The sequence below is a fragment of the Mustela putorius genome, unplaced genomic scaffold, assembly GCF_011764305.1.
Source record: "Mustela putorius furo isolate JIRA1106 unplaced genomic scaffold, ASM1176430v1.1 tig00000228_pilon_pilon_pilon, whole genome shotgun sequence".
Lineage (NCBI taxonomy): Eukaryota > Metazoa > Chordata > Mammalia > Carnivora > Mustelidae > Mustela > Mustela putorius.
Genome location: NW_025421322.1, coordinates 16,495,746 through 16,523,060, shown reverse-complemented (window position 1 = coordinate 16,523,060; position 27,315 = coordinate 16,495,746). Strand labels below are relative to the sequence as shown.

At 37.9% G+C, this 27,315-nt stretch overlaps 1 protein-coding gene across 1 annotated transcript in view; it reads left to right on the top strand.

Moving 5' to 3' along the window:
• Nucleotides 1–1,030: 1,030 nt before the first annotated feature.
• The window catches only part of CSMD3 (CUB and Sushi multiple domains 3), a 1,237,422-nt gene continuing 1,211,137 nt past the window's right edge, over nt 1,031–27,315 (top strand). The window contains exon 1 of the mRNA XM_004743466.3: nt 1,031–1,570. Within this exon, the coding sequence (XP_004743523.2) occupies nt 1,393–1,570 (178 nt within the window). The 5' untranslated portion in view covers nt 1,031–1,392. The remainder of the gene's footprint in view (nt 1,571–27,315) is intronic.

Here is a 27,315-nt window from a genome sequence, read left to right as displayed (position 1 = left end):
TCCTCTTGACCCAGCCCTGCAGATAGATGCTAATCCCCCGATAGCCTTCAGCAAGCAAATGGAGCCCGGAACCGTTGCAATTATCTATTCCAGAACCAGTGCTGCAGCACCACCCGCTCCCCCCGACCCCGCCAAACCCCGCTCCTGAGACCCGAGCAGGTTTCAGAAAAGTCAGATTATCAGTCCGGTGCCGAGTCTAAGGAACCTGCGTTTTGTTAAATCTGGGCGAGGACCAGCCAAAAAAAAAAAAAGATTAAGAAATCGACACACAGGAGCAAAACGCGTTTGTCTCGGGACACAGCTCCCCTACGCCGCGGGATGAAGGAAATAGGATCCTTTATAGATGGGAAAAAGAAGCGAGTGACGGAGCGATGGCCAGTAGATGGCGCAAGAACTCTTCCCTTGTAGGTGTTAACCCTTGAGGGGTGCGTGTGGAGCCGCCGGGTCCAGATGTAGAGATACATACATTTTACGTTTTGAAAGAAACCTTCCATTTACATATCTGGGACTGATTCAGAATTAAGACAAATGAGTCTGTTCTAGATAACTACCACAGATAAAATAGTTGAACACAGTAGCCGAAAAGCGGCTGGGGAGGATGAAAGGGCGAACTATTTTGGGGCGGGGGTTGGGGGGGGGGAGACTGGCTCCCTCTTCACCTCACCCCCGCCCTGGTCACGGATAAAAATCGGTTCACCGAATCCTGGAAACTTGATTACCGGTTTCCGCGTAGGCATTTGCATATGTAAATGCATGGGTGCCAATAAATTCTTCTCTGTGATCTTTTTCGATTAAGTCACAGGATCATAAACGCGAGACGCCTGCCTGAAATCTACTGCAACTACAGTAGTAACACATGTCCCGTTATAAGGACGTGGGCATCGATGGAGCCCGATTCATTACCAGCATGGTTTCCCCAAAAGCAACACAGATCCTCCGATTAAAATATTCCTCCAACATGTTTCTGTATTCACAAACGGCATCGCAGAGCTCACTCACATAATATTTCTCTGGCTGCTTTTACAGGCGGAATTGATCTATTGGGGGTGTGTGGGGGGGAACATAAACCAAGCCCCTAAATTTCAAATATTGTGGGGACTTTGTCAGGGAGCGGAGCTGAGCTTCAAGTAGCTCACGAGTGGTTTCTGGTGGTTGCTATAACGAGCTAGAATTGAGGTAGATTTGGGTGGAGGGGGGGGGGAGGCACAGGAAAAGACAGAATCCAGAGTAGCAGAGACTTTGTGCCCCCGTTGGAGAGATGGTTGAGTCCTCGTCAAGGTTGCTGTGGTATCCCAGAAACACCATTCACTCCGAGCTGTGACCGCGCACCAACAACAGCAACAACTCCACTGCGCCGGGCTGGGGAGCAGGAATTAGAAGCTCGCGAATAATATGAAAGGGATCCGCAAAGGGGAAAGCCGAGCAAAGGAATCCAAATCCCGGGAGCCTGGCACGAGAAGATGCGCTAAATGTGGCCGCCTAGACTTCATCCTGATGAAGAAAATGGGGATTAAAAGTGGATTTACGTTTTGGAATCTCGTCTTTTTATTGACGGTGTCTTGTGTGAAAGGTAGGTCTGTTTTCGGGGGTCCCCTCTGCTTGGATGGAGGTGAGCTGACTTGTCGCCGGAAAAAGGCTGGTAGCTTACTTTGCAATTTGCACCGATAAAATAATGATAATCCTGAAGAAGGAGTTGATTCACCGCTCTTTCGCCCCCCACCCCCAGATAGGAAATGCATTTTGCTTGCCAGATTTGGCGTTCAATGCGGTGATTGAGCTTGTGCTCAATAAATATTCTTGCAGTATGCTCAAACGAATACGTGAGTTGGTTCGTATAGCCTCTAACTAGTGGCTATCCAGGCAGAATTCCTCTGCAAGACTTTACTTGGTGGTGGTGAGGATTACCTTGATTTCTAGTCAAACCAGTGGGGTCTGATGCTTTGGCTAGAATATTTGTATTAAAGACACTCGTGTAAATGCTTTTTAACCCTTTCAGGGAGGAAAGTTACTGACATGCAAGGAATGTGCTAATGTTAAATGCTTTAGGACTCAGGGGTCTTCCAAGCATCCCCTCACTAACAGGAACGTCTGAATGCATATGTGAATTATTACTACGTGGGCTCTTGTGCACTGATAAACTGTAGGGGAGCTTCCCTGGTAGAGGTTGGTTTAAAATGAGGCTTTACAAGGGTCTGAGACGCCAGGAAGTGTAAGGATCCACCTTTGGGGATGAATGAAGGTAGGAGGAAAGTCATTAGCTGACGACCAAAAAGAAAATCCCCAGCAAGTCTTAGCGTTCAGACAGGTAGAGTGAGTGTCACATGCACAGACAAGGGGAGGGGGTGGGTGGGATGGAAAATGTATTCCTAAGCAAGAAAGCTAGGGACAGTCAGAATCATTGGAAGAAAAGCTGTCCTCGGGGAGAAAAATAGATGCCCAGGTCTGTTCCACAACTTCTCCTGCACCCTGCCGCCCATTAATTGCTGCAAAGAATACTCAGGAGGTGTTTATGACTCATGCCATCATTTTTGAAAAATCACCTCCCCATACTCATGGCAGCTCGAATGGATGCGATGGATGTAGCTTTCAGTGAAGCTAGTTTCAAATCCCGGGTGTCTGTGTGTCGGGGGTGGGGGTAGAGGGTGGATGGTGGGGGGTGTTTGGCCCAGGCGCGCCAAGGCTGTCAACACAAACTGGACGCTTCTTCCTTTGTAAAGGAGTGCCTCTCTGAACCGCAATCGGGCCGCGTCTCTATGAAACAGTTTATTGTCCAGCTTGCAGCTGGCTGTCCCCCCACAGAAGGCAGTCCATTTGCATTCAGTGGAAATGATAATTCATGTTTTGGGTGGAGGGAGCTGGAGGGGTTACCTCTCATTCTATGAGGAGCAACGATGGATGACATGTCTCGAATTTTAATTTACATCCCTAAATGCCAAGAAGTCGCCTCTGGTGTCTGTGGCAGCAACTGTCTTGTAATTCCAACCTGCTCCTTAAAGCTCGATTCTCCCTGACCCAGCTCAGTTCTAAGGCAAAACGCCTGTCCTAAGCAGCGTAACTACACTGCCTGGTGCACAAAAAGCGTCTCGGGTTGCTTACAATGGGTTCGTTTTCGCCGCCGGCTCGCCTTGCGAGGAGCCTCACATTTCTGCTTAGTCCGCCTGCCACTGGGAGTCGGTAGTTAATGGATGGCCCTGGGGCTGACTGCTAGACGGGCGCTTGGCGTGGGGGAGGCGCCGGGAGCCAGCGACGGCTCCTGGCAGGAAAAATGTTGGGGGGGGGGGGGGCTCCTGCTAGAGGATGACCGGGGTTAAGTGAGAGTTTTCATGTGATACCTGTTGAGCCAAAACACATTCGAGGGGCAGATGGGGGGAGGGAGTCTCCAAATCCGGGAGAGCACGCCAGCCTGACAAACACAGAACCGCGTCGCCTGCAATTACAGCCCGGCTGCCCGCACCTACCGTATTTTCTGAATAAGACCCGCCGCGGAAAAGAAGGGCGCGTTAATTTGGTTTAAACGGCACCAGGAACGGGACTCCTCTCCTCCACGCACAGCTCCTGGACTTTGGACTGAGACCATTGGTCTCCACTGAGTATATTCCAGTCTGAGGGACACTGAGAAGAAAGAGTGTGTCACACTTTGCTTTGGTCCCGTTCAAAATCAATTTTTTACGGATCTTAAAAAACATTTTAATGGTAATAAGGTTGTTCTTTGTCACTTAAGGCCACTCCGAAGGTTTCTCCTATATTTTACAACCTGGAACGCTGTCCTCCAATTCTGAGACGCAAACTTACCTGGGCTACGTGCTTTAGACCTGTTCCCTACCGGTGGGTGGTGCCAGCCTTAACAGTTGCTTATTCTCCTTTTCCCTCTTCTTATTTTACTTTCTCCGTCTCAAGGCTTTCCTAAAGCCCTGATCGCTGAAAAGGCTTACCTGGTGTTTCTACTAATGTCTATACCCGCTTTTGTTTTCCACACTGTTTCTTCTGGACTCTCTAGCCCAAAGCAAAGCTCAGAGTGCGGAGCCCTTTTAAGAGCCTTGCACGTCCTAATCTGGGTTAGCAGGAGCGTTGGCGAAGTCTGCGGGGCGCCGTTTGCCCCGTAAACAGCTCAGGCCACAAGAATTCCACCTTCTGCCCAGACTTTCCATGCCTTCACCATCTCCCCGCTGCCTACGGCAACTACGACAAAGAGGCTCCGTGGGAGGAAACGCCACAGAGTGGAAGACAAAGTGGCCTTCAGTAGTAGGCCCGAACTGCTGAAATGACAGCCAACCTTATCTGGCCATTTGATCTCCGCTGTCAGCATTTCAAAAGGTGGCGGACAGAGGACTTCAAATCCGGGTGGGGACCTGCTTGGACCTGCCGCAAGCAAGCCTGTTTTAAGTTATCTCACACGCACACAAACACACGCACGCGCGCACACACACACACACACACACACACTCTCTCTCTCTCTCTCTCTCTCTCCCCAACACGCGCTCCCCAGCGCAGGCAGGCAAGCAGGCAGAGGTTTCTGAAACGCAGCCTGCAGCTGCAGCGTGTCTGTGGAGGTTTCACTCACACAGAAACTGTGAATCTCCAAGTCGTGCTTAAAAGTCCCGCCCACGTAAACAGACACTCGGGGGTACTTTCCCACGCTCCATCTCGGGAGATCGCACAGCCCGCGCAGGAGGTACCATGCAAAAGGTGCGGGAACCTGGCGCAGGGACGGGAACGCATTGCCCTCCTCGGTCGACAGGTGGGAGAGCCTGTGTGCAGCCTTCCACATCCTGCATCCGCGAGTGCTTCCCGGGGCTCCCGCGGGACCCCGGACTTCGAGAAGGATCCACGTTTCTGCGTGCTCTGGGATTCCAAGGAGATGTGACTCCTGCCACAGAGCTCTTCTGGAAGAGTGGGTTTCACACCCTCTCCCTCCTGACCCTGCGGGAGGAGAGCTGGCAGCGAACTCTGGAGCATCTTCTGCGGTTACCAGAGTGGCCGCGCCGGGAGGTCTCAGACCCCCGCGTGTCGCGTCTTCAGGGACCGACACCCTCACTCCTCGCCCTCAGGCGACGGTCTGACCTGACAGAAAATACCTGTCCTCTCTCGAGGGAGGTTTTCCAAAGGGAATGCAGTAAGTTAAAGTCTTCACAAAACAATAATAACAACAAACCACAAAAACAAAACCCGCTTCCCCTTCCTCGCCACGGTCAAAACCCTTCCCTTGAAGTTGGCACGTTTGAGACACCTGCCGGGCGATGACATTTTGTGTTCGAGGCAGGGGTCCCGCTGCAAGTTGGACAGGTCTCCTCCGTCTTTTCCCCTTGCGAATACTTTTTAATTTCCTCTAGAAGGCCAGACTCCATGAAATGTCAAAGAAACACCCGAGGCTGAAAACGGAGCCCTGACTTGGCCTTGCCACGTGTGTGTATTGCTGGGAGGAGGAGATCCACATGGCCTGACACCGAGGGGCCTTCGGGAAGCCTCGGGAGTGCACGTGTGTGTCCCTGGGGGTGTCCGGGGCTGAAACGCGTGGCAGGGAACCAGCACGTTTATGCCCCCCGGACTCTAGATGGTCGGTGGTGCGGTGGACACTGCTGCCGCGCTATCCTGTGGGGGCGCCGGGAAAACCGGTCCCCCAAGCTGACCGCAGCGCTGCCCTCACTCAAACCACCTCTCCGGTGGTGGGCATTCAGGGAGCTCGAAAACCTCACTGGGGAACAAGGAACTGGGACTGCTGTCCCTATACGACCCCTCCATTCCCTCCCTAGCTCCCTCGCTGGGGAAAATGAGAAGCAGGAGGCAGTCCCAGGGTTCAAGCGCCACGAGGGCTTAGTTGGAGCCAAGGGAAAAGGGCAGAAGAAATGAAACAGCGTGGGGTCATCCCAGTCACCGTGTGGTCCTACCAGCGCCGCTGGAGTGGCCTGCTCAGGGTCGAAAGCCGGGCGCGCACAGGGATTGCAGCACACTGCAGAATAGTAATGAAGCAGGACGACCGTAGAAAGAAAGATCTACTCGGGCATTAGGCGAGTTCCCTTCTCCCTGAGCACGTCGCCTTCGGGGAGACTTTGCACCACGGAGTTGCTAAGCCAACCCAATTTACCGCCCGAAAAGGCTAGAACAGCTCCCAGAATTCTAGGCTGAACTTCCCCTGGGCAGTTACCTTGTTGAAATTGTTCTGAAATGTCATTTTGCAGCACCGTGTTTTCTCGAATCTTCTGGGGTTGGGGGATTGGGCGGGGGGCAGGGGGGGGCGGGAAAGGCTGCATCAAGCCTGCGTAGGAAGAATGTGTGAGCAGAAATAATTAAGGAGAAGGGTTCAACCCCTTGAAAACCTGATGCCAGTTCCTTTGAGATCCTTCAAGGAGAAAAGGCATAAAATTACTGTGGGAGCATAGACTTAGTTGCAGTAGTTGTTATTACTCTTCATGATATTAATTAGCCTTACTTTGAGGAATGACTGAATAGATTTTGGGTATTTATGTCTTTTTTTTTTTTTAACACAATTTGGTATCTAAGGAAATTCTGAAATAAAGCAATAGCAAATGGCATCTATACATGATTCTATATATAGTAAAACTATCACAAGTGAGCTCTGAAAAATAGGCAGGAGAGGTAGAACAGTTAATAATGTCTTTGTACCTATGTGGGAACCCTCTAACGCTAAAACACTTGTCTAACATCTCAAATACAAATAACTGAAAGGGACTAAACTCAGCTTCACTTGTCTCCAAATATCCTCCTCCTTGTGTACCAAAAGATCATCTTTTTTCTCTTTAACATCAGGGTCTCCGGAAAGAGCTGCAGTGTTTTGTCCAGTTTGGGAAACTACTATGAAGCGCCAAACAATGTATCTACTAAGGAAGCAGTTACTTTAAGCAACTTGACTACTTGGGAAAATATGCCTTTTTGTACTTCAAAGTCCAATGGTTGAAAGATTAGAAGTAAAATGTTTGCAAATTAAAGAGATTAGAAAAAAATGTGTGAGATAAAAAAAAAAAGTGTGAGCTATAAATAAAACTTAAGGCTATTTTATCTATCTATCTATCTATAAGTAGATAGATAGTTGCATTAAAACACAGCTTCCCTTCTTACCTCTTTTGTCCATTCCCTTTATTCATAGGGCAAAGTGGTATGTAGATGAGGGATACAGTGGCAATTCTGATTTGGCTTTTGGATGAGGTCTGTTAAGAATGTTAGAACAGATGTTATTGTTAACAAATTCATCTTTTCTCTCTTAAAGTGAGCAGGTGGGTGATTCATGGTATTTTCCAAAGAGATCAATCTCCATGTCTACAAGATTTTCTTAGACTTAGGCCCCTTATAAGGCTCTCATTCTCATCAGGAATACATGTTTACAAATGTCACAGAAAAATCAGTTTGTCAAATACCTTCCAGTAGTCAAAGTTTCAGTATTGATGGCCATCCTTCCGTATCTCAAGCCTCCAATCCTGTAGCCATCAAATGCATTTCATGCCATCAGGCCCTTTGTTACTGCTTTCGTGCTGGGTAAAAGTTCCTAAGGATTCATATTTTCTATATAGTCATGGCCTCTTGGCCACAACCCCATCTGAAATCTCCTCTAAAAAGTCTGCATTTACAATCTTCATACACATCACACACCTTGTAACTGGATAGTAAGAATATCAGTGGTAATCATGTTGTCTTAGATATCACAATATTATTCTATTGGCTATGCTTGCTCTGCAGTGATTTTCAAACTGTTCCTGAACAAAGAGCATCAACATTCTCTGGGAATTTAAGAATATGAACTCCCAGGTGCCAAACCTGGGCTTACTTGAGATAGATGCCTTGGCAGTTGGGCATAGACATTAGTGTTTTTAACATGTCATCCAGGTATTCTTGATGTGGTCTAAAGTTTGAGAACCACTACAGCAAAGAGCAAGAGTTCTGGAGCTACTGAGACCTGAAGTCAAATGATTTTGCCAGCAGTTATATTTGTACCAGCAGCCCAACTTTCCTAAACTCCAGTTTTAGTCTCTATTTAAAAAAAAAAAATAGAGAGAAAGAGAGAGAGATAGTAGAATATCAGTAGACCTATAGGGAGAGGGAAATTATGCACTTACCATATACAGTGCCTGGTAGCTATTATCAGTATTATTCAAATACATTTCCATGTGCAAAACCAGTGTAAATGCCCACATACTTCATCCCTAACTTGTAGTTCTAACTTGTCCATAGCAGTAAATAAAAAATGTAGCGTCTTCTCACTAGCTATTATCATAAAAGTTAATATTTTAAGTACCATATATCAATTAGTACTATGTAAGAACATTAGCAATTACATGCTTCAGGGTAATTTTTAAAAAATTGTTAACCACTTATTTTGTAGAAGACAGAAACAATTATGGAATTAAAATATTTTCTGAGGCTGATTTAATATGTAACATCAAATAGTCTTGTCTTCAATAAGGTCTATAGAGGTCTTACAAGTCGATAAAAATAAAATCAGTGTATGGAATTTTTTTATGTCTCAAAGAACTTTAAGGAATAGTATTTAAAATCAAATTCTTATTTATTTCTTCTTACAATCTGGACACAATTTCTTATTTCAAAGCTTTTTAATCTAGAAAATCTGTCCTGAATTTATTTTCTTGGTGTTTTTCTTCTGTTTAGCTATATTAACATAGAATTAATAGCCCCTTTCATTTGCATTTACAACTGCACATTTCTCTCACATGATCTATATAAGGCAATGGTGTCATTCAAAACTCTACCATAGAAAGTATAGCACATTCTATAAATATTACTGATGTAAGAACAATTGATAATGTTAGAGACTATCTGCAATTTTAGTGGTATCTGAAATATTTTAAAATTCTCTTTAAGACAGAAATAAAATTTCTAAAACAATGAATATTACTACATTTGATGGGTTTAAATGTTCAGTAAGTGATTGATATGTATAAAAAGTGATGAGTGATTCTCAAGAACAGAGTTTGTAATGTTCAAAATCATAAAGTCCTTCTTCCTTGCTTTGTTTTACATTAGCATATTCTAAAAGGAACATTTATGCTTACATAGTTTTAAATGTGAGGAAAATTTTTAAAACTATGACGTTTTAAAATATAGTTGGATACCACTTTGAAAGGGATTTTATAAATGGAAACAGACTTTACAGAAATGGATTTATTAAATCTCTAGAAACATTGGAAAATCTAGGCTACCTTCTACCTTGTAGTTTTCCATTAATAAGTCCATCAGGTTGACTCTAGAATGTTCAGAAGTGTTTCCTATAGAAACATGATATAGGACATTATTATGTCCTATAAAATTTGGGGAAATAGTATTGGGGTAGAATTCTTTGTTATGTCTTTTTTTTTTTTTTAATGTAGACGTCTCTGCTAAGCCCTTTCTAAGAATTGTAGAGTTACATCTTTTACAGTGGTTCTCTCCCTCATTTTTCTGCTTTGATTTCTAGCAAGCAACCTGTGAGATGGGTGTTATCTCCTACATACAGTTATCTCCACTCACAAATGATCCACATTTCTGAGGCCAGAGAAGTACAATGACTTTCCATGATCATAAGGTTAGCAAGTTAGTAAAATCTGAAATGATAATAGATTCAGAAGCTCACAGACTTATTAAAAGTTAAAACTGTAAGGGACTAAGTTCCTAATCAAGATTCTTCAGTTTTAAGAGAAGAAACTGAGACCTTGAGAATTTATTTTAAAAGAAAGACTAAAAGTATTATTCAGTGTGTGTGTGTGTGTTTCTATCTATCTATCTATCTATCATCTATCTATCTATATATATATGGTATGTCATGGTTATAGGAATACATAAATTCTGTTTTATAATCTTCAACTTTTTTTGCTCAAGTTGCCTGACATTATTCCTATGATCCTGTATGATAGATGTGAAAGATATTTTTAGTTTTATAAGCAATAATAAGTGAAGTAAATGTACAATAATGCATATGTATGTCACTATAAGATTTAAAACTTTTCAGGGCATTAAGTATTAAAAAAATGGAACCAAAATTTATAACCTTAGATCCTAACCCAATTCTCTTGAGTAAAATGTAAAATTTATAAATGCAGAAGAAATTATGAACTTCACAAATACAATAATATTTGGATATAAAATGGTTTACCAGTTTTATAACAAACCTTGGCAAATAAATTTTTTTCCATATTTCATCTTAATTGTCCATTTAGTTCTATAGATTTTGAATGATAGGAAAGTTCTTATAACTAGTCTCATATCTAAATAGGGAATGCAAATTAGATTTATTTGTCAGAACAAAGGAGTGTGTTTTAAAAACATCATATACAAGCTTCATCCACACCATCTACTTCATTCCATAACTGCATCCTAACTAAAAGTACATGTATAGTGATGTACAGAAGAGATAAGACTGAGAAATGAAGTTTCTTGCCAAGATTTAAAGTGTGCAAAACAGTCTTCAAATTCCCTGTCTAGTCCATGTTTCTCTTTATTGGGAAACTTTATGAGCTTCTTTATTTAGTCCTGATTGGTTTATGGGAATAAACCTCCTTGAGAGGAGAGACCACTATGCCCAACCCCAAATTATGGCCAGACCCCAAATAGTACTTCCTGAAGTAATCATGTAAGGAGACACAGATACAGAAATGTAATATCAGTAAATTAGAAACAACATTCAATTTAAAGAGTGACCTAAAAATCAAATCCAGGTATTTAAATATACGCAAGAAAAGAGTGCACTTACATATATACTAAACTATCCTTAAGTATCAAAAAAATAGTGTTACTTTTTCTTGTGAAGGTGATAAAATTTATTTTCATATGTAACAAAGCACTTTGTCCTTTCTGAATTTTTTACTCTCCCAGTATAAACTAACATTTTTCTTACTTGCATTATTAAAATTTCATCTGTGAGTATAATTTTAGAGATGTCATTTTAACCTACATTTTTAGTTTTAAAGTTCAGGTACCCTAAAAATGCCTTCATATGGATTATTCATATACTTATTATATAATTATAATTATAATTACAATAATAATAATTATTATATATATTATTATAATAAGCATATACTTATTATGTTGGATACTTTTTTAATGGGACATCCTTATTTTAAATAATTTTGTATCTTACAACAGCTAGATGTAGATTTCTCCAAAGTTGACAAAAGCTAGGGATAGGGGCGCCTGGGTGGCTCAGTGGATTAAAGCCTCTGCCTTCAGCTCAGGTCATGATCCCAGAGTCCCCGGATGGAGCCCTGCATCAGCCTGCTTCCTCCTCTATCCTCTCTCTCTGCCTGCCTCTCTGCCTACTTATGATCTCTATCTGTCAAATAAATAAATAAAATCTTTAAAAAAGCTAGGGATAAAGGTACACCTAAAATCCGTCTTCTAATCTATTTCCTACAGTTATGCATTCCAGAATTTTATTTAATGTTGTCAATTGACTATTAACCAAATTCTCCACTTCAAAATTGAGTCTGTTATAATTGACTTTATTGAAATTTTAAATTACAAATTAACATTTTGTTTTCTTGATTTTGGTGATGGGAATGGGAAGTAAATTGATAAGTCAATGCCTTTTCTTAAGCTTGTTCACATTTCCATTAACTGCTTGTTTCTCATTGATAGCTACCTAATAAATGTATCAGCTCTGTTTTATTATTTAATATTATTGTAATTTCTCAAATATCTATTTTAGTTTTCTACAAGGACATAACTTTTATTTTTTGTTTGTTTCTTCACTCTATGAGGATTGTTTGACTTGAAAGAAATCTGAAAATAATGTTAATTTCATTTTTTCTTACAACACCACATAATGGGTACCTGATGTTTACCAACTGAGTCAATAATTTAAAAATATAATTTTAAGCTGAATTTTGAGTGTGTTACTATAGAAAAGAGAATATGATTCTAATTTGTTGTTAGTCTACTAAATCATAATAACATAATGTTAACATATTTTAACTTCAGGCAATTTGTAATTTTTAGAAATGATTTTGTTTTCAATGTATAAACTATTTTTTTCATATATAGGAATGACTTTTAAAACTGTTATTGGGGAGGTGCCTCGTTAGCGCAGTAGGTAGCACGTCAGTCTCATAAAACTGTTATTGGGGGTATAATTTGAATTTCCCCCAAATAAGGTAATGAATTTATGGTGATCTATCTAGATGTTCTACTGTGAAGCTCTGTGTTACTAAAAGCTGCATTTGTAAGATAATGGATCAAAGTTAGGAGAACAGCAGAAAAAATACAAGGAAATCTCCTGAATATGAAACATGTTACCTTGGATTTATTGGCTCCATATTCTAACTGACTGAGCTGTGTAGTCAAGGCAAAATATTTACTCAGTGTTCACATATATGGAGAAACTCTGAGTTAAGGTTTTTTGGCTGATGTCTAAATCAAAACAGCTGAACTGATTCAAATGTTTTGGGTAAACAAATTTGCATCCATGCTGCTAATTTGTATGCCAACTTTCAGCTTCATAGTTTCTAAGGTGATGGAGATGATAAACCCTCTTAAACGAAGTCTGCAATAGAAATGTTGACAGGCCTAAGATCACCTATATTGAGTTCATGTCCAATGGTCTTTTCATGGCTTTTCAAGAAAAATTTTATCTATAAATCCAACTAGTACTTGATTGCTCTTTCATCTGCTAAATCTTTTTAAAGGAGGTCAAAGAGAAACTCTTAAAATCAATTTTCTAGCAAAATGCCAGGAAATCTTTAATATCTCTGCTAACTTGACAGTATTCATTAATATATTAAATAGATGAAAATCAGAAATGACATTTTGAACTTAATTTTTAAATACTACGAAGTGTAAGTCCTTAGAAATTACCCATTTTTCAATAATTTGAAGATTACTACTTATTTTTACCTCTTGTTGCATACGTTATTGAATCTCCATATGTTAGAAAAACTATATTCTGGTTATATAACTCCTTCCAAAACAGAATTCTCAAAGGCCTCAAAAGAAATTGGAAGGTGTTAGACCTTAAGTTATGTCTTGTGCTATTTCATGTAAACATAACCTTAATTGTTTCCATAATTTTCTTTGGGCTTAAGTTTGATTTGGTTTAGTAAGCTTTTTGTTATTACAGTATTATTTTGAATTAAATAGTATGGTTTTGACATAGTCTAAGTTAGCAGTTGTGAAAGACTGTGGTCAGTAGATGGTATTTCCACAAAAATAATTGGTAGCTTATTTATCAGTTCTGGGACTCATTAACACTTTCCTTCACCCATCAATCATTTATTGAGAGCCAATATGTGTCAATAAGTTTAGGAGATAAAGATGAAGATCTAGTCACTACCCTAAAACAAGGCCGTCTTTATTTTGAAGTAGAATATAATAGCAAAGCAATCTGCTTATTGTGAAATTGTTTAGTTCTTCAATGGAATTCTCTTATCATAAAATATCAAGGTAGCTTACACCACCTTTATTTCTATATCCTATATTTTAAATCTTTATCCTAGCACAGGTAGGTATTAACATTCTATAGACATTGAAATTTTCCAATGCAATATATCTTTTTGTGATCTAACACAATTTTCTCTTGTAAATTTCAATTAAAAATGTTTATTGACTCCTATCTCTTCAGCCAACTGGTATTAACTAGTTTATTCAGTATTAATGAAGAGCTTACATGTATTTCTACAACAGTGTTTGTAGAGATATTTTGTGATCAGCAAATCGTGCTTCTTACCTATTTTTCCCTCATATTAGCTCCTGCCTCAGAAGTCACCTGCTTGCTAATGCTTTCCAATTTAAATTCAATTCTCTACCCCTTCATTTATGATTCAGGAAAAAAGCCTTGAGCCAAGGTCAACACATGCAAAGGAAAAACAAACAACTAAATATAAATAGAACAGATTGTCAGTTTTCTATTTCTTATTTTTTGTCTTTATCAAAGACCTATATAAGTAGATGATGTTTTGTTTTGCTTTGTTTTTAATTCATGATTAAAAAGAGCAATAGATGGGCACCTGGGTGGCTCAGTGGGTTAAGCCTCTGCCTTAGGCTCAGGTCATGATCCCAGGGTCCTGGAATGGAGCCTGACATCAGGCTCTCTGCTTGGCAAGGAGCCTGCTTCCTCCTCTCTCTCTCTCATTCTCTCTCTGCCTGCCTCTCTGCCTACTTGTGATCTCTCTCTGTCGAATAAATAAATAAAATCTTTTCTTTTTAAAGATTTTATTTATTTATTCGACAGAGAGAAATCACAAGTAGGCAGAGAGGCAGGCAGAGAGAGAGGAAGGGAAGCAGGCCCCCTGCTGAGCAGAGAACCCCATGCGGGGACTCGATCCCAGGACCCCGGAATCATGACCCGAGCCAAAGGCAGCGGCTTAGCCCACTGAGCCACCCAGGCGTCCCTAAATAAATAAAATCTTAATTTAAAAAAAAAAAAAGAAAGCAACAGAAGGATGTATGAATAGCTATAGGAAGAAATACTGGCATTGGGACAAAGTCAATTTTGCTATACAGGAGTTAAGTAGGTTTACAAGGTTAGAAAATTCTCTAAATTTGATCTTGTGTTCTACATTTTTCTCATTCTCGCATTCGAAATTCGATGAGTCATGTTATTTTAATGTTTGCACAAGCATCCTGCTTTATGATTGTCATCTCTGTATCCTTTTTCATATTCCATAAAGCTCACTTCTGATTGAATACTAAGAAACAGGATTTAATGTTTATTAATACAACACATATTAAGGAGTTTTCCTGATTCTAAGCTTCAAGATCTTGACTTCTAATGAAAGATCAAAACCAAACATTTTCGTTATCTATGCAAACTGCTATCTTCTGTGCTTAGATTACTCCTGTGAAAAAAGTAAATCTAGAAGGTTGAGATAAAGGAGCTTTGGGTAACATGAATTGTTTTACTTAACTTGGTACAACTAAAGGAAGGAATAATGTGAACCACATTGAATTTCTAACACTTTCCACAACACATAGCATTAGCTGGATTTATTGAGATCCCATACTAAGGCATGGGAGTTAATTTGCTGGATATGCTGATCTGGTTCCATCAACATCTCAAAACATCTAAGCTCCTTTCTTTCTTTGATAGAACAAAGAAAGCAGTCCTTTTACATTTCACAAAGCTGTATTATACAAAGGACCTGCACTGCCTTTCTACTCATTTTGTTTTTCCTTCTTAAGTTCCAACTCTCTTTCTTCTTTCAAAGTATTAGTGATAATTTACATATAACAACTGAGTCCTAACATGGGCTGTTTGTTTAGAATAAAATGGGGAGGCTTTCGGGTTGGCCTGTTTATTGTCCATACACAAGAAAAATCTGAGAAAAGCCATCTATTAGATGTATAGGCAGCCTTCATGGAAACTATAAAATGGGGTACAATTAGTTGAGGTTAGAGTTTGGAACAAGTATCTTTGCTAATTCAGCTAGTTCTGAGAAGGGTATTTCATTAAAAGAGACAACCATTACCCATGCTTCAAGTACTTTCTAAATCCTAAATTACATGCCGTCAGTGAAATTTTGTTATAAGTGAGGAAACACAGGGTAAAATAAGAAGTATATGCATTTTTTTATTAATAGCAGCTTTAAGCACAAATGTTCACATTTATGAATTTTGTCTCCTGTATTTCCATTTCAATTTTTATAATATTTCATTTTATATGTGAAAATACTTCCCTCTACAAGGAAATCACTAGGCACTTCTATTTGTTCTGATTCTTCATTTCTTTTCTCATCTTCATAGCAGGAAAAGAAACTGATGTTCCTTGTCCACTACTGTGAACTATGTGAACTCATTTAAGCATTTCTACTTGGAGAGATTGATAGACTTAACTTCTTATTAAATTTGAGGAAGCAACTTAGGAAGAGAAAATTAGCTAATGTGGAGAAACTGGGTTCAAACCCTGTGTGTACAACTCAAAACCATTGCTCTTTTCATCACACCAAACAGGATTTTATCAACTTTGAGGATTTAAAAAAAAAGAAAAAATCAGAGATTGAGGTGAATTCTGAATTCTTTCACATGGATAAGGTTATTTCTTTTCTGGAGTGAGTATTTCTGAACATAGAACAGTTTATTTTACATGCTTCAAGATAAAGGGAAGGCAGCAGAAACAGGAGAAGTCAGGGGTAACAATTTAGAAAGGTCAGACTAGTTATGTTGCCAGAGGGACAGGGTTTATGTTAGTGTTTGGACATGCTTTGTTGAGTCCTTTATTAAGTTATAGTTTACTGTTACAATGAAAAAAGAAAAAAGGAAATTGTGAAGATAACTTGGGTGCTATGTTATGATAGTTAGGTATTGTATTTTGATGCCTGAAACGGTTTTTGTTTGTTTTCTTTTGACAAATTAACATAGAAAGGGAGCCTTAACTGTAATGTGAAATAAGGTCTCATTTCACATTTACTTATATTCTTCTTTATTTTCAACAACCTAGGCCTCATGGAAAACTTTCTGTGAACTTATTTCTTAGAAATGTACAATAAATAAATCATGTTTCCTTAAATCATGGCTCTTATTGTGTAAAAAAGAATACTTCAAAAAATCTTAAATTACCCACCACAAAATCTCCATACCTAACTCAGTACCTTATAAATAGAGTAAGCACTCAATAAACATTTAGAGACTTGAATTGGATTATAGTTAATTGAATTCATTAATTTGGTTTAGGTCCAACCTGTACACAGAAAAATCAATCTATATTGCCCAAATCCTTCAGTTGTTATACATTCCAATGTTTCTGTTAACGGTGCCTACTAATTATCTAGGAAATAAGATGATTTATGAAAAAAATTATATAGCTATTCAGTATGTAAAAGCATGAATCACCTCTATTACTTTCACTTTTGAATATGTAATCCAGTATCTTTCACTCGAATGATCTGTATTAAAGTCCGTTACTTCCAAATATCACTACCTTTGTTATCATTACACTAAGAATCCAAGGAATTACCCAGCCCTGATAAATTATCTTCGCTATCAGAAATAATCGCTCATTGTACGGTCCTTTCACGACATATTTTCAAGTAGTGCTCAATACATGAATTTGGAAACATTTACTATTATTCTCATCTCTAATCTGATAAAGTGGAAGGAAGATTCTAATACCAGCTACATCCTTACTGGTCAGGTGACCTTAAGTGCCTTATTTCCTTTAGGCTCAATTTCCTTCTCTCTCCCATTCTCTGTAGACTTCATGTCATCTCAATACCAAATGGACTGGTATGAAAAAGCACTCTATGAAGTATACATTGCCACAAATAATGATATTGCAACAACAATGACTACTATTGTATTTATCTGAAAATAAATGACTGATTGGGGCATCTGGGTGGCTCAGTGGGTTAAAGCCTCTGCCCATCGGCTTGGGTCCTGGGATCGAGCCCCGCATCGGGCTCTCTGCTCAGCGGGGAGCCTGCATCCTCCTCTCTATGCCTGCTTCTCTGCCTACTTGTGATCTCAGTCTGTCAAATAAATAAATAAAATCTTTGAAAAAATAAAATAAAATAAATGAATGACAAGCTGTGGTTTTGTATCTATATGACTGTATATGTAGAATAGATTTTGATAAGTCTTTTAGTAAGGGAAATTCTATTTTACCTCCTTAACCAATCCAATATTTATCAAGATAGCTCCAAATATCTAGCATATGCAATAGCTATGGTGCTAATGTATTTCTTTATAATTCTCAAAATGGGTGCTCCTGGTCAAATTCTTCAAGAAAGTATATCCCCAGGGCACCTGGGTGGCTCAGTGGGTTAAGGCCTCTGCCTTCAGTTCAGGTCATGATCTCAGGATCCTGGGATCAAGCCCCTCATCAGGCTCTCTGCTCGGCGGGAGCCTGCTTCCTCCTCTCTCTCTGCCTGCCTCTTTGCCTACTTGTGATCTCTGTCTGTCAAATAAATAAATAAAATCTTAAAAAAAAATAAAGAAAGTATATCCCCTTTTAGAAAGTCCAAATATACCAATGAAGTTCTAATTAAAATTATTACCATTCTTCTTTGACCATTGAGGTATTTCTTGACTCCTGTTTGATTTCTTGATTTTGTTCCTGAAACAAGTCTAAATCTGATAATAAACTGTTGAGACTGGCCATAATGCCCAGAGGAAACTCAGTCCTCTATGATCTTAGACTTGTTAGTGGTTCAGAAATCTGAGCAGCTTATGGAGGGATCCATGATTCTGAAGAAAATATAATTCAATCAATTTATACTTAAGTGTATAACAGAATTTTTTTTAACAGACAGAATTTAATATTCTCCATCCACCATAAGTGACCAGAGTTTGGTACTCAGGAGTTTTTTGTTTTGTTGCTTTTAGTTGTGTGTGTGTGTGTGTGTGTGTGTGTGTGTGTGTGTTTATTTTGTTTTCTTACTGTTTCTGCAGTGAATCTTTACATTTTAAAGTTTTTTTTTTTTTTTTTTTTTTGGTCTTAAACAAAACAAGCCTGCTCCCCAGTTTAAAATATATCCCTACTTTTTCAACTTGTTGAAATGAAAACTCTCTCCTCTTCAGATATATTTCTCTGGGTGCTATTTAGTTGAAATTGAATTCTTCTTTCTTCATATCAACCTTAAATTTCAGAATTATGTTCTTACCATAATCTGCCTTGTATTCAGTGATTTTTTAAAAAGATTTTATTTGACACAGAGAAAGAGATCATAAGCAGGCAAAGAGGCAGGCAAAGAGAGAGAGAGGGGGAAGCAGGGTCCCTGCTGAGCAGAGAGCCCGATGCTGGGCTCAATCCCAGGACCCCTAGAGATCATGACCAGAGCCAAAGGCAGAGGCTTAACCCTCTGAACCACCCAGGTACCCCTGTATTCAGTGATTTATACATATCCTATCTCCCTCATGTAACAGAGAAATATGAGAGGTCAATGTCCCTGTACTTAGCAATTTTACATCTCCAAGGAATTTTGCACAGTGCTCTAGAGACAGAAATGTAATAGATGTTTGTTGCTTTAAGTAATACTGAAACACAACAGGAAAAGGACTGACCTATCATTTTCTGACATTCGTAATATTATTTTGTATGTATTTCTTCTATTACTAATTAATGCATTGATACTGCCTTTTTTTTTCTGCCTCCTGTAATCTTTTGTTATAATATATTGGTTTTTAGTTCTCTCATGTGTTTTCTAATTTGCCACTTGATTTACTTTTGGGCCACTTAACTTGTCCTTTGTTAAAGTTTTAATGTTCTTTTGCTTGTCTTTTTTACCTGTTTTAGAATTTGAAATTTCTCTTGAAGCATTATGTATATTTCTAAAAGTGTATAGGCATATTTGTTTCAGGTTTCCTACTTTTATAAAAGAAAAAAATGAGAAAGCCTATCAGTTGTGTTGTAACTATTTCTCTTAGACATTTACACTTCTTCAAAGTGTGTCAACTCATTCATAAACTCCTATCTTTATGACCTTCTATTTTTCTTTGACGTATGAAACAATGATAGTGTTTAAGACATCTTTGAAGTTTGTCAGAAACATGGTCTGTGCAAATTCTTTCTGTCTCTGTTGATACTATCTTTCAGATCATAAGAAAGACAATTTCTTCCAACTATGACTTCTTCATTGTTTTTATTTTCTCCTATGTTTCCATTCTATCATATTTGAATTTTAGAAGTTGCTGCAAATATTTAAAATCCCTTCCATTTTGAAAACTTTGTATGTTACTGTTACTTTCTATGTTACTGTTTAACTCGACAAATTTTTCCTTTCTTTGGTTGTTGCAATTTTTACTTTACAAACTATCTTCCTCAATTTGAAACATTTAAATGTTTTTTAAAAAATATTTCACTTTTGGATCTTCTCTTTATTGAGCATGAGATATTTTTGAGGAATATAAATCCATGACATGCTTTGCTTTGAGAGGCACCGTTGGCTATTACTTTATTATGCTATCTCCTTAAAGTTGCTTCACAAATAATTCTTTTTATTTTCTTTTCATCTTTAGAAGTCAATTATATTGTTATAATCATCAGAGCTGCTTATCATTCCATAATATATTTTTATATTAACATGTTAAGGCTACATTTCTAGAGTTTATCACTAAAAATATACCCTATTGTCTCCTTGACAGTAGGTATACAGTAAGCTTCAATTTTGCCTATTTGATACTTTATGCCAGTTTATGACTCTTGGCTTTTCTCTTAATTTAAAAAGTAATAAAGAGGAAATTAATTCAGATAGCATATTGTTAAGTCAGGGTTTTTTTTTAAACCTAACTCATTTTTATTAAAAAAAATCTTTAATAAAGCTAATAGGACCACTACCTGAAAAATGGTTTACAATATGCCTATGACATAGTTGAAAAATGTTTAGATATTCAGTTGGGGGTTTTGCATTTAACTTGTTCTGTTTTAACTTACTTCTTAGTTAACTAAGGAGGAAACAGAAAGTCATGAAAATGGCATATTCCAGGAACTTTGCTCTGTTCCTGCTGCTTCAAAAGCACAGGGGATGTTAGGATACTAAAACCAGTCTTCAGTGCTTGGGCATGTAACAGGTGAGTGATTATTTGCAAGGCTGACAGAGTTTATAGAAATGGAATTATAGTAGTTTGCCACAGCATGAATGAATCTGACATTTTTTTGTTTTAGAGATGCAATAATTCCCAATGCCAAGTTTTCCACTTTAAAAATTTATTAGATTGTATAGGACTACATAGTGAAAACTGCTGTTACATTGTAATGTTATTGGCAAGCAGGATAAAATAGCTGTAAAAAAATATGACATGTAGGTAGCAAAATTCTGCACACTTTTGTGGCACAACCACCATTGCCAACTGGAGAGAACATTTCATGTAGTAGGTTTTCCACTATATTTTTTTTTCCATTTTAAAAATTTGATCATTTTTATCCAGTGAAAATTAATTGTGGCAAGATTTATTTAAAACCTGAAAACTGAAATATTATACTAATTTAATTTAGGTACCACATTCAATGTTCCAGTATAACAAAAACTGTGTAAGATATGGTAAAAAAAAATACAATATTTGAATGTATTCAAATATATTTATGTACTAGTTTTCTATATCTTTCTGTATCTTGCAAAATGTGACAGAAACTTATACTTGCTAGGGGCACCTGGGTGACTCAGTTGGTTAAGCATCTGGCTTCAGATCAGGTCATGCTCCCAGGGTCCTGGGATTGAGTCCTGTTCCTGGGATCCAGTCCTGTGTTGGACTGGATCCTGTGTTGGACTGTTGCCAAGCAGGGAGCCTGATTCTCCCTCTCCTCCCTACTCATGCTCTGTTTGTCGCTATTTCTTTCTCAAATAAGCAAATAAAATCTTAAAAAAAAAAAGACTTGATTTGACACAAAAGTCCATCAGTTTCACAACTAATTCTGTCCAAATAAGTAAATTCACTAACTTTGTGTCATGTCAGCTTTATTAACATCAAAATTGGAAGTGTATATTATGTGTACTGAAAGCAGTTCTGATATATCAACCATATTGTTCACATTTTTCTAATAGTGCCTTCAGAAAATTTACTTATTACTTTTACTAGTGATAGAAATATTATACATGCTGATTCATGTTAAAATATGTAAAATTATTATTATTGCATTATATGATAACATATAATGATTAACATAATGTCTAGCAAGTTAGCATTTCCTTTTATTGAAGCTTAAAATATAGCTCATACATATTCACTATGATATCAGTGAGGAATCATAAATCATATTTTTGACTTTAGTCTTTGATATTGAATATTTGGCAAGAATCCTTTTGTTTCTTAAACTGGAAGTAATAGGATGGTAAATATTTGTAAAATTCATTCACAAGTCAACCAACAGGCATTGGCAAAAACACTGGTCTTTTAATTCATTGTCTTCTCTTTCTTTCAACAGCTTCACAAACTGGGGAAGATTCATGGGATACATATATAATATATATTATATATATATTATATATATATATCAAATTATTTTTAACAACTGTAACCATTATACTTTGGAATGATGCATTGTTTCTTGCTTTTCAATTCTAATAAATCCTGACATTTGATATATCATATATGAAGCAATCCATCTGTCATGATAGCAACTAATTTATAAAAAAGAAAAAAGAAACGAATTTAACCATATCTAGCTGAAATGTTGACAGATGTAAATTTCTTAAAATATCTATGTCATGAGTTAGATTCTTCAGGCTGTAAAGTGACATTTTTTCATAAATTTGGAAGTCCTTTGAACAAAACATGCCAGAGTATTCACTTGAGCCGTGGTTTCATATTGTATGACCCATCTAAAGAAAAGAAGATTACTTCTGACTTTGTATCTGACTTTGTATTGGTTGAAATTCGGCATAGAAATTCTTATGTTCTACATGCAATCGCTTCCTTAATTGAAGATCTTTCACTTTTTTGTACATTATTACTTTAAGTCTTTCCTTCATGATTTTCTAACAAAGTTGTTACAACTAAAATAATAATGTATTTTATCATCTCTGCACCTAAAATTGGTTTTCTGTTTGTGTGCAAATATCAGAGTCATTCTATTCCCAGCAAAAATTAAGAGCTTACATCCTGTTGAAATTATCTTTAAAAATATTGTTGAACATTTAATTCTCATTTCAAGTGACTAGCATTTTCAATTCTCCATTGACTGTGCTACTACAGATTTTAAATACCTAGACTTTTTTTTAAATGCTACAGATAAGAATAATTTGCAGTAGTCAGAATAAAATAATGGGTTATTTTCTATCACAGTAGACTTTAAAGTCAGTGTGTTTTTTAAAATTTTTTATATAGAATGCTATCAATTTCTGTGAGGTATAATGTTAAGTGAAATTATTTAAAAATAGGATCTAATAAGACTAGAATTTAGATTCTGTTCATCTTAAGGAAGTGATCAAAATATTGTATATCTTTCCAAAGCAATATTTGAAGTTGTGTTTTTAAATTACTGGTCTTGCTAAGTAATGGAAAGTTATTTCAATACTATTAGGATATAACTTAAAAAAAAAAAACTAAGGTCAACCAAGTATCCATTTTGCAATTAAACCAAAATTTGCCACAACTGAACATAGGATCATTTATACTAAGTGGCTAATTTATCATATCCCGTTAGTTATATATAACTTGAAAGAAATTGTTGTTTCTTCACTTCTGTTTGTGATTACTCTAGTCCCCAGGTGTGTGATTATGTGTATATATGAAAGATAAACTAGTGAGGCTCACAGACCTTGCTTCAGTTTCCTGGAATTTGTAAGATAATTAATGCCTCTGTGCTTTGGTTTTTCATCTGTAAAACTGTCTCCTAGATTGGGATGAGGATTAAATATAGTCATTCATGTCAAGCAAAAATGTTTGGTAACACAGTACATCTGTGTGAGGAAGGAAGAAGGTGGGGTAAGGAGATAGGTACAATACTATGAAATACTTTTATACTGTAGTTTTAAGTGAAATAGAAAAACAGTGACTTCTATTAGAAAGTACTACCTCCCACTGGCACAAGATTGAAATATGGAAAGAAGTTAACATATGATCTTTCATCATTAACTGGCATCTCCTTGAGCTTTGATTTTTTTTTTTAAGATTGTATTTATTTATTTGACAGACATAGAGAGAAAGAGAGAGAGAAAGCAAGTGTGCACAAGCAAGTGGAGCGGCAGAGGGAGAGGGAGAAACAGGCTCCCCACTGAGCAGGGAGCCCGATGTGGGGCTGGATCCCAGAACCTTGGGATCATATGACCTGAGCTGAAGGCTGACCCTTAACCTACTGAGCCACTCAAGTGCCCCTTGCTTACAAAGTAGCAAGCAAGTCCAGATCAGCCACAGATTAACAAAGTTTCAAGAGATATGTTTATTTCATTGTGTAAGAAGAAAATCTGCCTTTGGGTTGTTGTTCCTGGAGAAATTCAATTAGCTTTAGCTGGGATTTCTCAACTTTTGACTCTCCATCTGTCTATCCACTTCAACTAATAGTAGCTCCATCTAGTGAAGACAAGGCAAAATTACAGACACCAGATCCCGTGGGAGATAAGCCCATCTCCTCTGTGGGTACTATCAAATAATTTTAATGCTTGAGTTTATGCATGTCTAAAGATCAATATAGCTCAACGTAGTTTCTTTAACTAGTCCTGGCTAATGAAAAACATAGAGATTGACTTAATAAAAAGGATTTTGTGCTAAGAGATGTCTCCTCTCATGTATAATAGCAATATTAACTTTAAATGCTCTATGGACTTCTATAAGCTCGTTAAACCATACTAGCAACACTGTGATGTGTCACCATCCTGTAATAAAAATAAAGAAACTGGGGCACAGGTATATTGTTCTGTAGAAGCTAGATATGAGCCATGGAAGGAAGCCCAGAGGAAACTTCTTCATCCTTTAACCTGAAATATTGGAGTCCTAAGTCCTTGAATGGGTAATGATAGAGTAGGCAGTTAGTACAGGAAGCTTGAGACAAAGGCAGTGGTAAATAAGTTACACATTAGCAGCCTTGGGGCACAACATCTTGACCTGTGGCTCCCAAGGCCTCCCAAAGTCTTGACCTGTGGCTAACAGACCAAGAGCCATAGGTGCAGAGTATGTGCTCTCCTTTCTACCTCTGTGCCAAGGGTGAGCCCTAGACTTGCAAGGCATTTGCATTGTAGTTATAACCCCCCAGAAAAGAAAGGCTTCCATGACTGTTCCAGTACAAATCTGCTCCTCCCAACCTGGGGGATGAGTTCACTAAATGAATGGAAGCAGCCTCCATTAGAGACCACCCCACTGTACCTCACATTTGCTCCCAGACCAGGAAGACCCAAAGACTATTCGATTCCAAAACAATGGAGAGTCCAGTTCCACTTCACAAAACCTGCTCACTTTCCCCTACAGAGTGTACTATTGGCTTAATATTGGCTTAATAAAACTTTTCTGTTTTCACTTTGAGCGCCATTCCCTAATTCTCTATTTCATCTGTGCCAAGATCAGAGACACAACGCTTTTCACGCCGACAATATTATATAACTTGCCTAAATCCAAGCCTAAGAACTTTAACCCGTATTTTGGGGCTTTAAAAGTTCATGGTCTTAACTATTATGCTGAGATAAGACAATTTTGCAGGTTTTAGATCTTTTTTTTAAAAAAAGAAAAGGATTTTTCCATCATAAAACTGACAAAATACACTGAAAGCATCTTGCCCCGAAGCTGTCAGTACCATATTCACATTGCCAGTGAAGGGTTAGTTTAGCAACTCGACATCATCTGTCACACTCAAATTAACATGGTTAATTCAGAAATACTAGTTTTGTGTTTATTTTGGTCTAGACTGCTATTAAGTCTATAAGCACGAGAATGAATAATTTAAGGCTTTTACATGTTTAAGATCATTGGATCCTAACTTTGAGAAAATCTAGTTCAACTGATTCGATCTCACAAACCAAATTACTTAAGTTTGGAGCTTTAAAGAATCCCATTATAACCCAAAATCAATACAGGTAATGATATGTATTTTTATTTACTGAGTTCAAAAAATTTTAAGTGTTTCAGTTTTAAAGAAGACCCTGCTGTTTGATCTGGGGCACAGGTCAGTACAGAATGAACAGCACACACAAAACAAACAAAAAAATCAACTCATAGGAAGTAAAATTTAAAGCAAAGATAAAATAAAAATAAAATTCACTTTATTCACATGTGGGGAAAAATAAAAGAAAAGAATGAACACCAAGGATTTAGTGATTCACCCTAAACCTAACTTCACAGTTTTCCAACTAAAGTTATTCTGGCTTCTGTGTCTCCGGTGGTTGAGGCGTTAGTGGGATATTAAATGACTCCAGGTATGTGGTGAAGCAGCCAGAAAGCAGGATTCCATGCTCGACAATCAGCAATCTCTCATAAGCTAAAATGATTTTTCCTGACATGGTTTCTTATAAGGAAATAATAACACTCATCCCTGACCTTTGGTGAGAGGTTATTTGACACATGGCTCACTTTCTCCTTCACAAAATTTTATTTTTATATTAATAACAAGTATAGGATGACCAGAAGAAGGGGCTGGTTATTGGGGAAAAAAGGACCAGATTGTTTTAAATATTTATTTATTTATTTGAGAGAGTGTGCATGAGCCAGCATGTGGTGGTGGTGGAAGGGGGGTGATTGGAGGGGCAGAAGGAGAAGCAGAGAGAACATTAAGCAGATTTTACACTGAGTATGGGAGCCCAGTGTGGGACTCCATCAAGTCCTGAGCTGAAACCAAGAGTCAGTTGCTTAACTGACTGCGTCACCCAGGTTCCCCAGAAAGACCAGGTGTCTAGGGTCTAGGTTTGAGATACCGCTAAGACATTATTTCACTGACATCCAGTGAACAATAAAGAAGTGTGTTTACATAGGAAAATATGATGATAGATACCATATATTGAATGTGTATTGTATGCTTCATTTAATCCTCATAGCAATGCAGCATTTGAGAGACTTATTTTAAGGCCATTGTTTTTAATATACCTGAGTAGTGGGGAATGTAAAGAGTATAAAAGGAAAAAAATAAAATGTCAATGATAGAACTTGGAGATCATTCTTTTCTAAAAGTAGAAAACGGGTTGTGACCTAATGAAAGAGAAGAAGAAAAATTGATAGAGTTTGGAAGAGAGCCATGAGGGTTCACTGGTAGGGAATAGAAGGGTATTCAAGTAAGATGGATAGATGTACTACACTGAAGGCATTAAAGCTCAAAGGAAAAAGAGTACTTGGAAAGAGTTACTGGCTTTGGCCATAGATAAATAACCTTTTAATGAGTTGTCTCAGTAGAGTGGTAGAGGCATAAATCAATTTGCAAAGAATTAAGGAGATAGTAGGTGATAAGAAAATGTAAACACACATACACAGTTTTCCTAATGAGCCTATGATGTGGGCTACTGGAGGGGTGTAGAGGGCAAGATTTACTGGAGCCCTGGTACTTAGAATTTATCTTCAGTGCATGGTATCTCTTACAAAAATAGAACACAAAAATAAGCGGGCAATAAGAAATCCACAGGTACTAGTGTATCTCCTTGTGAGAATTATTTACTATATATTGAATATGGAGCATATATTAGCCTCTGTGTTACTGGATAAAAGGCAATGAGTAAATAAGGAAAACAAGCAATGTCAAAGTTATTTGTCTGGGTAAAAATGCAACAATATTGTTATTTTAAATAGACGAGCTAAATGTGTTTGCCTGGGGTTAAAGCAGGCTGTATTTGGTCCTCCACGGGCCGATCTAGAGATTTTCTTTTTCCAGTATGCAGGGGATACCAAATGGCTTTAAGTAACACCAAGTGCCATCACGATTAAAACTGACAAAATAATTCCAATCTCTTAATTTCCATGGAGAATGAAGAGTGTTATAAGGATCAAAAAATGCTGCTATATCTATGATACACATTGATTAAGATATATGTATATATG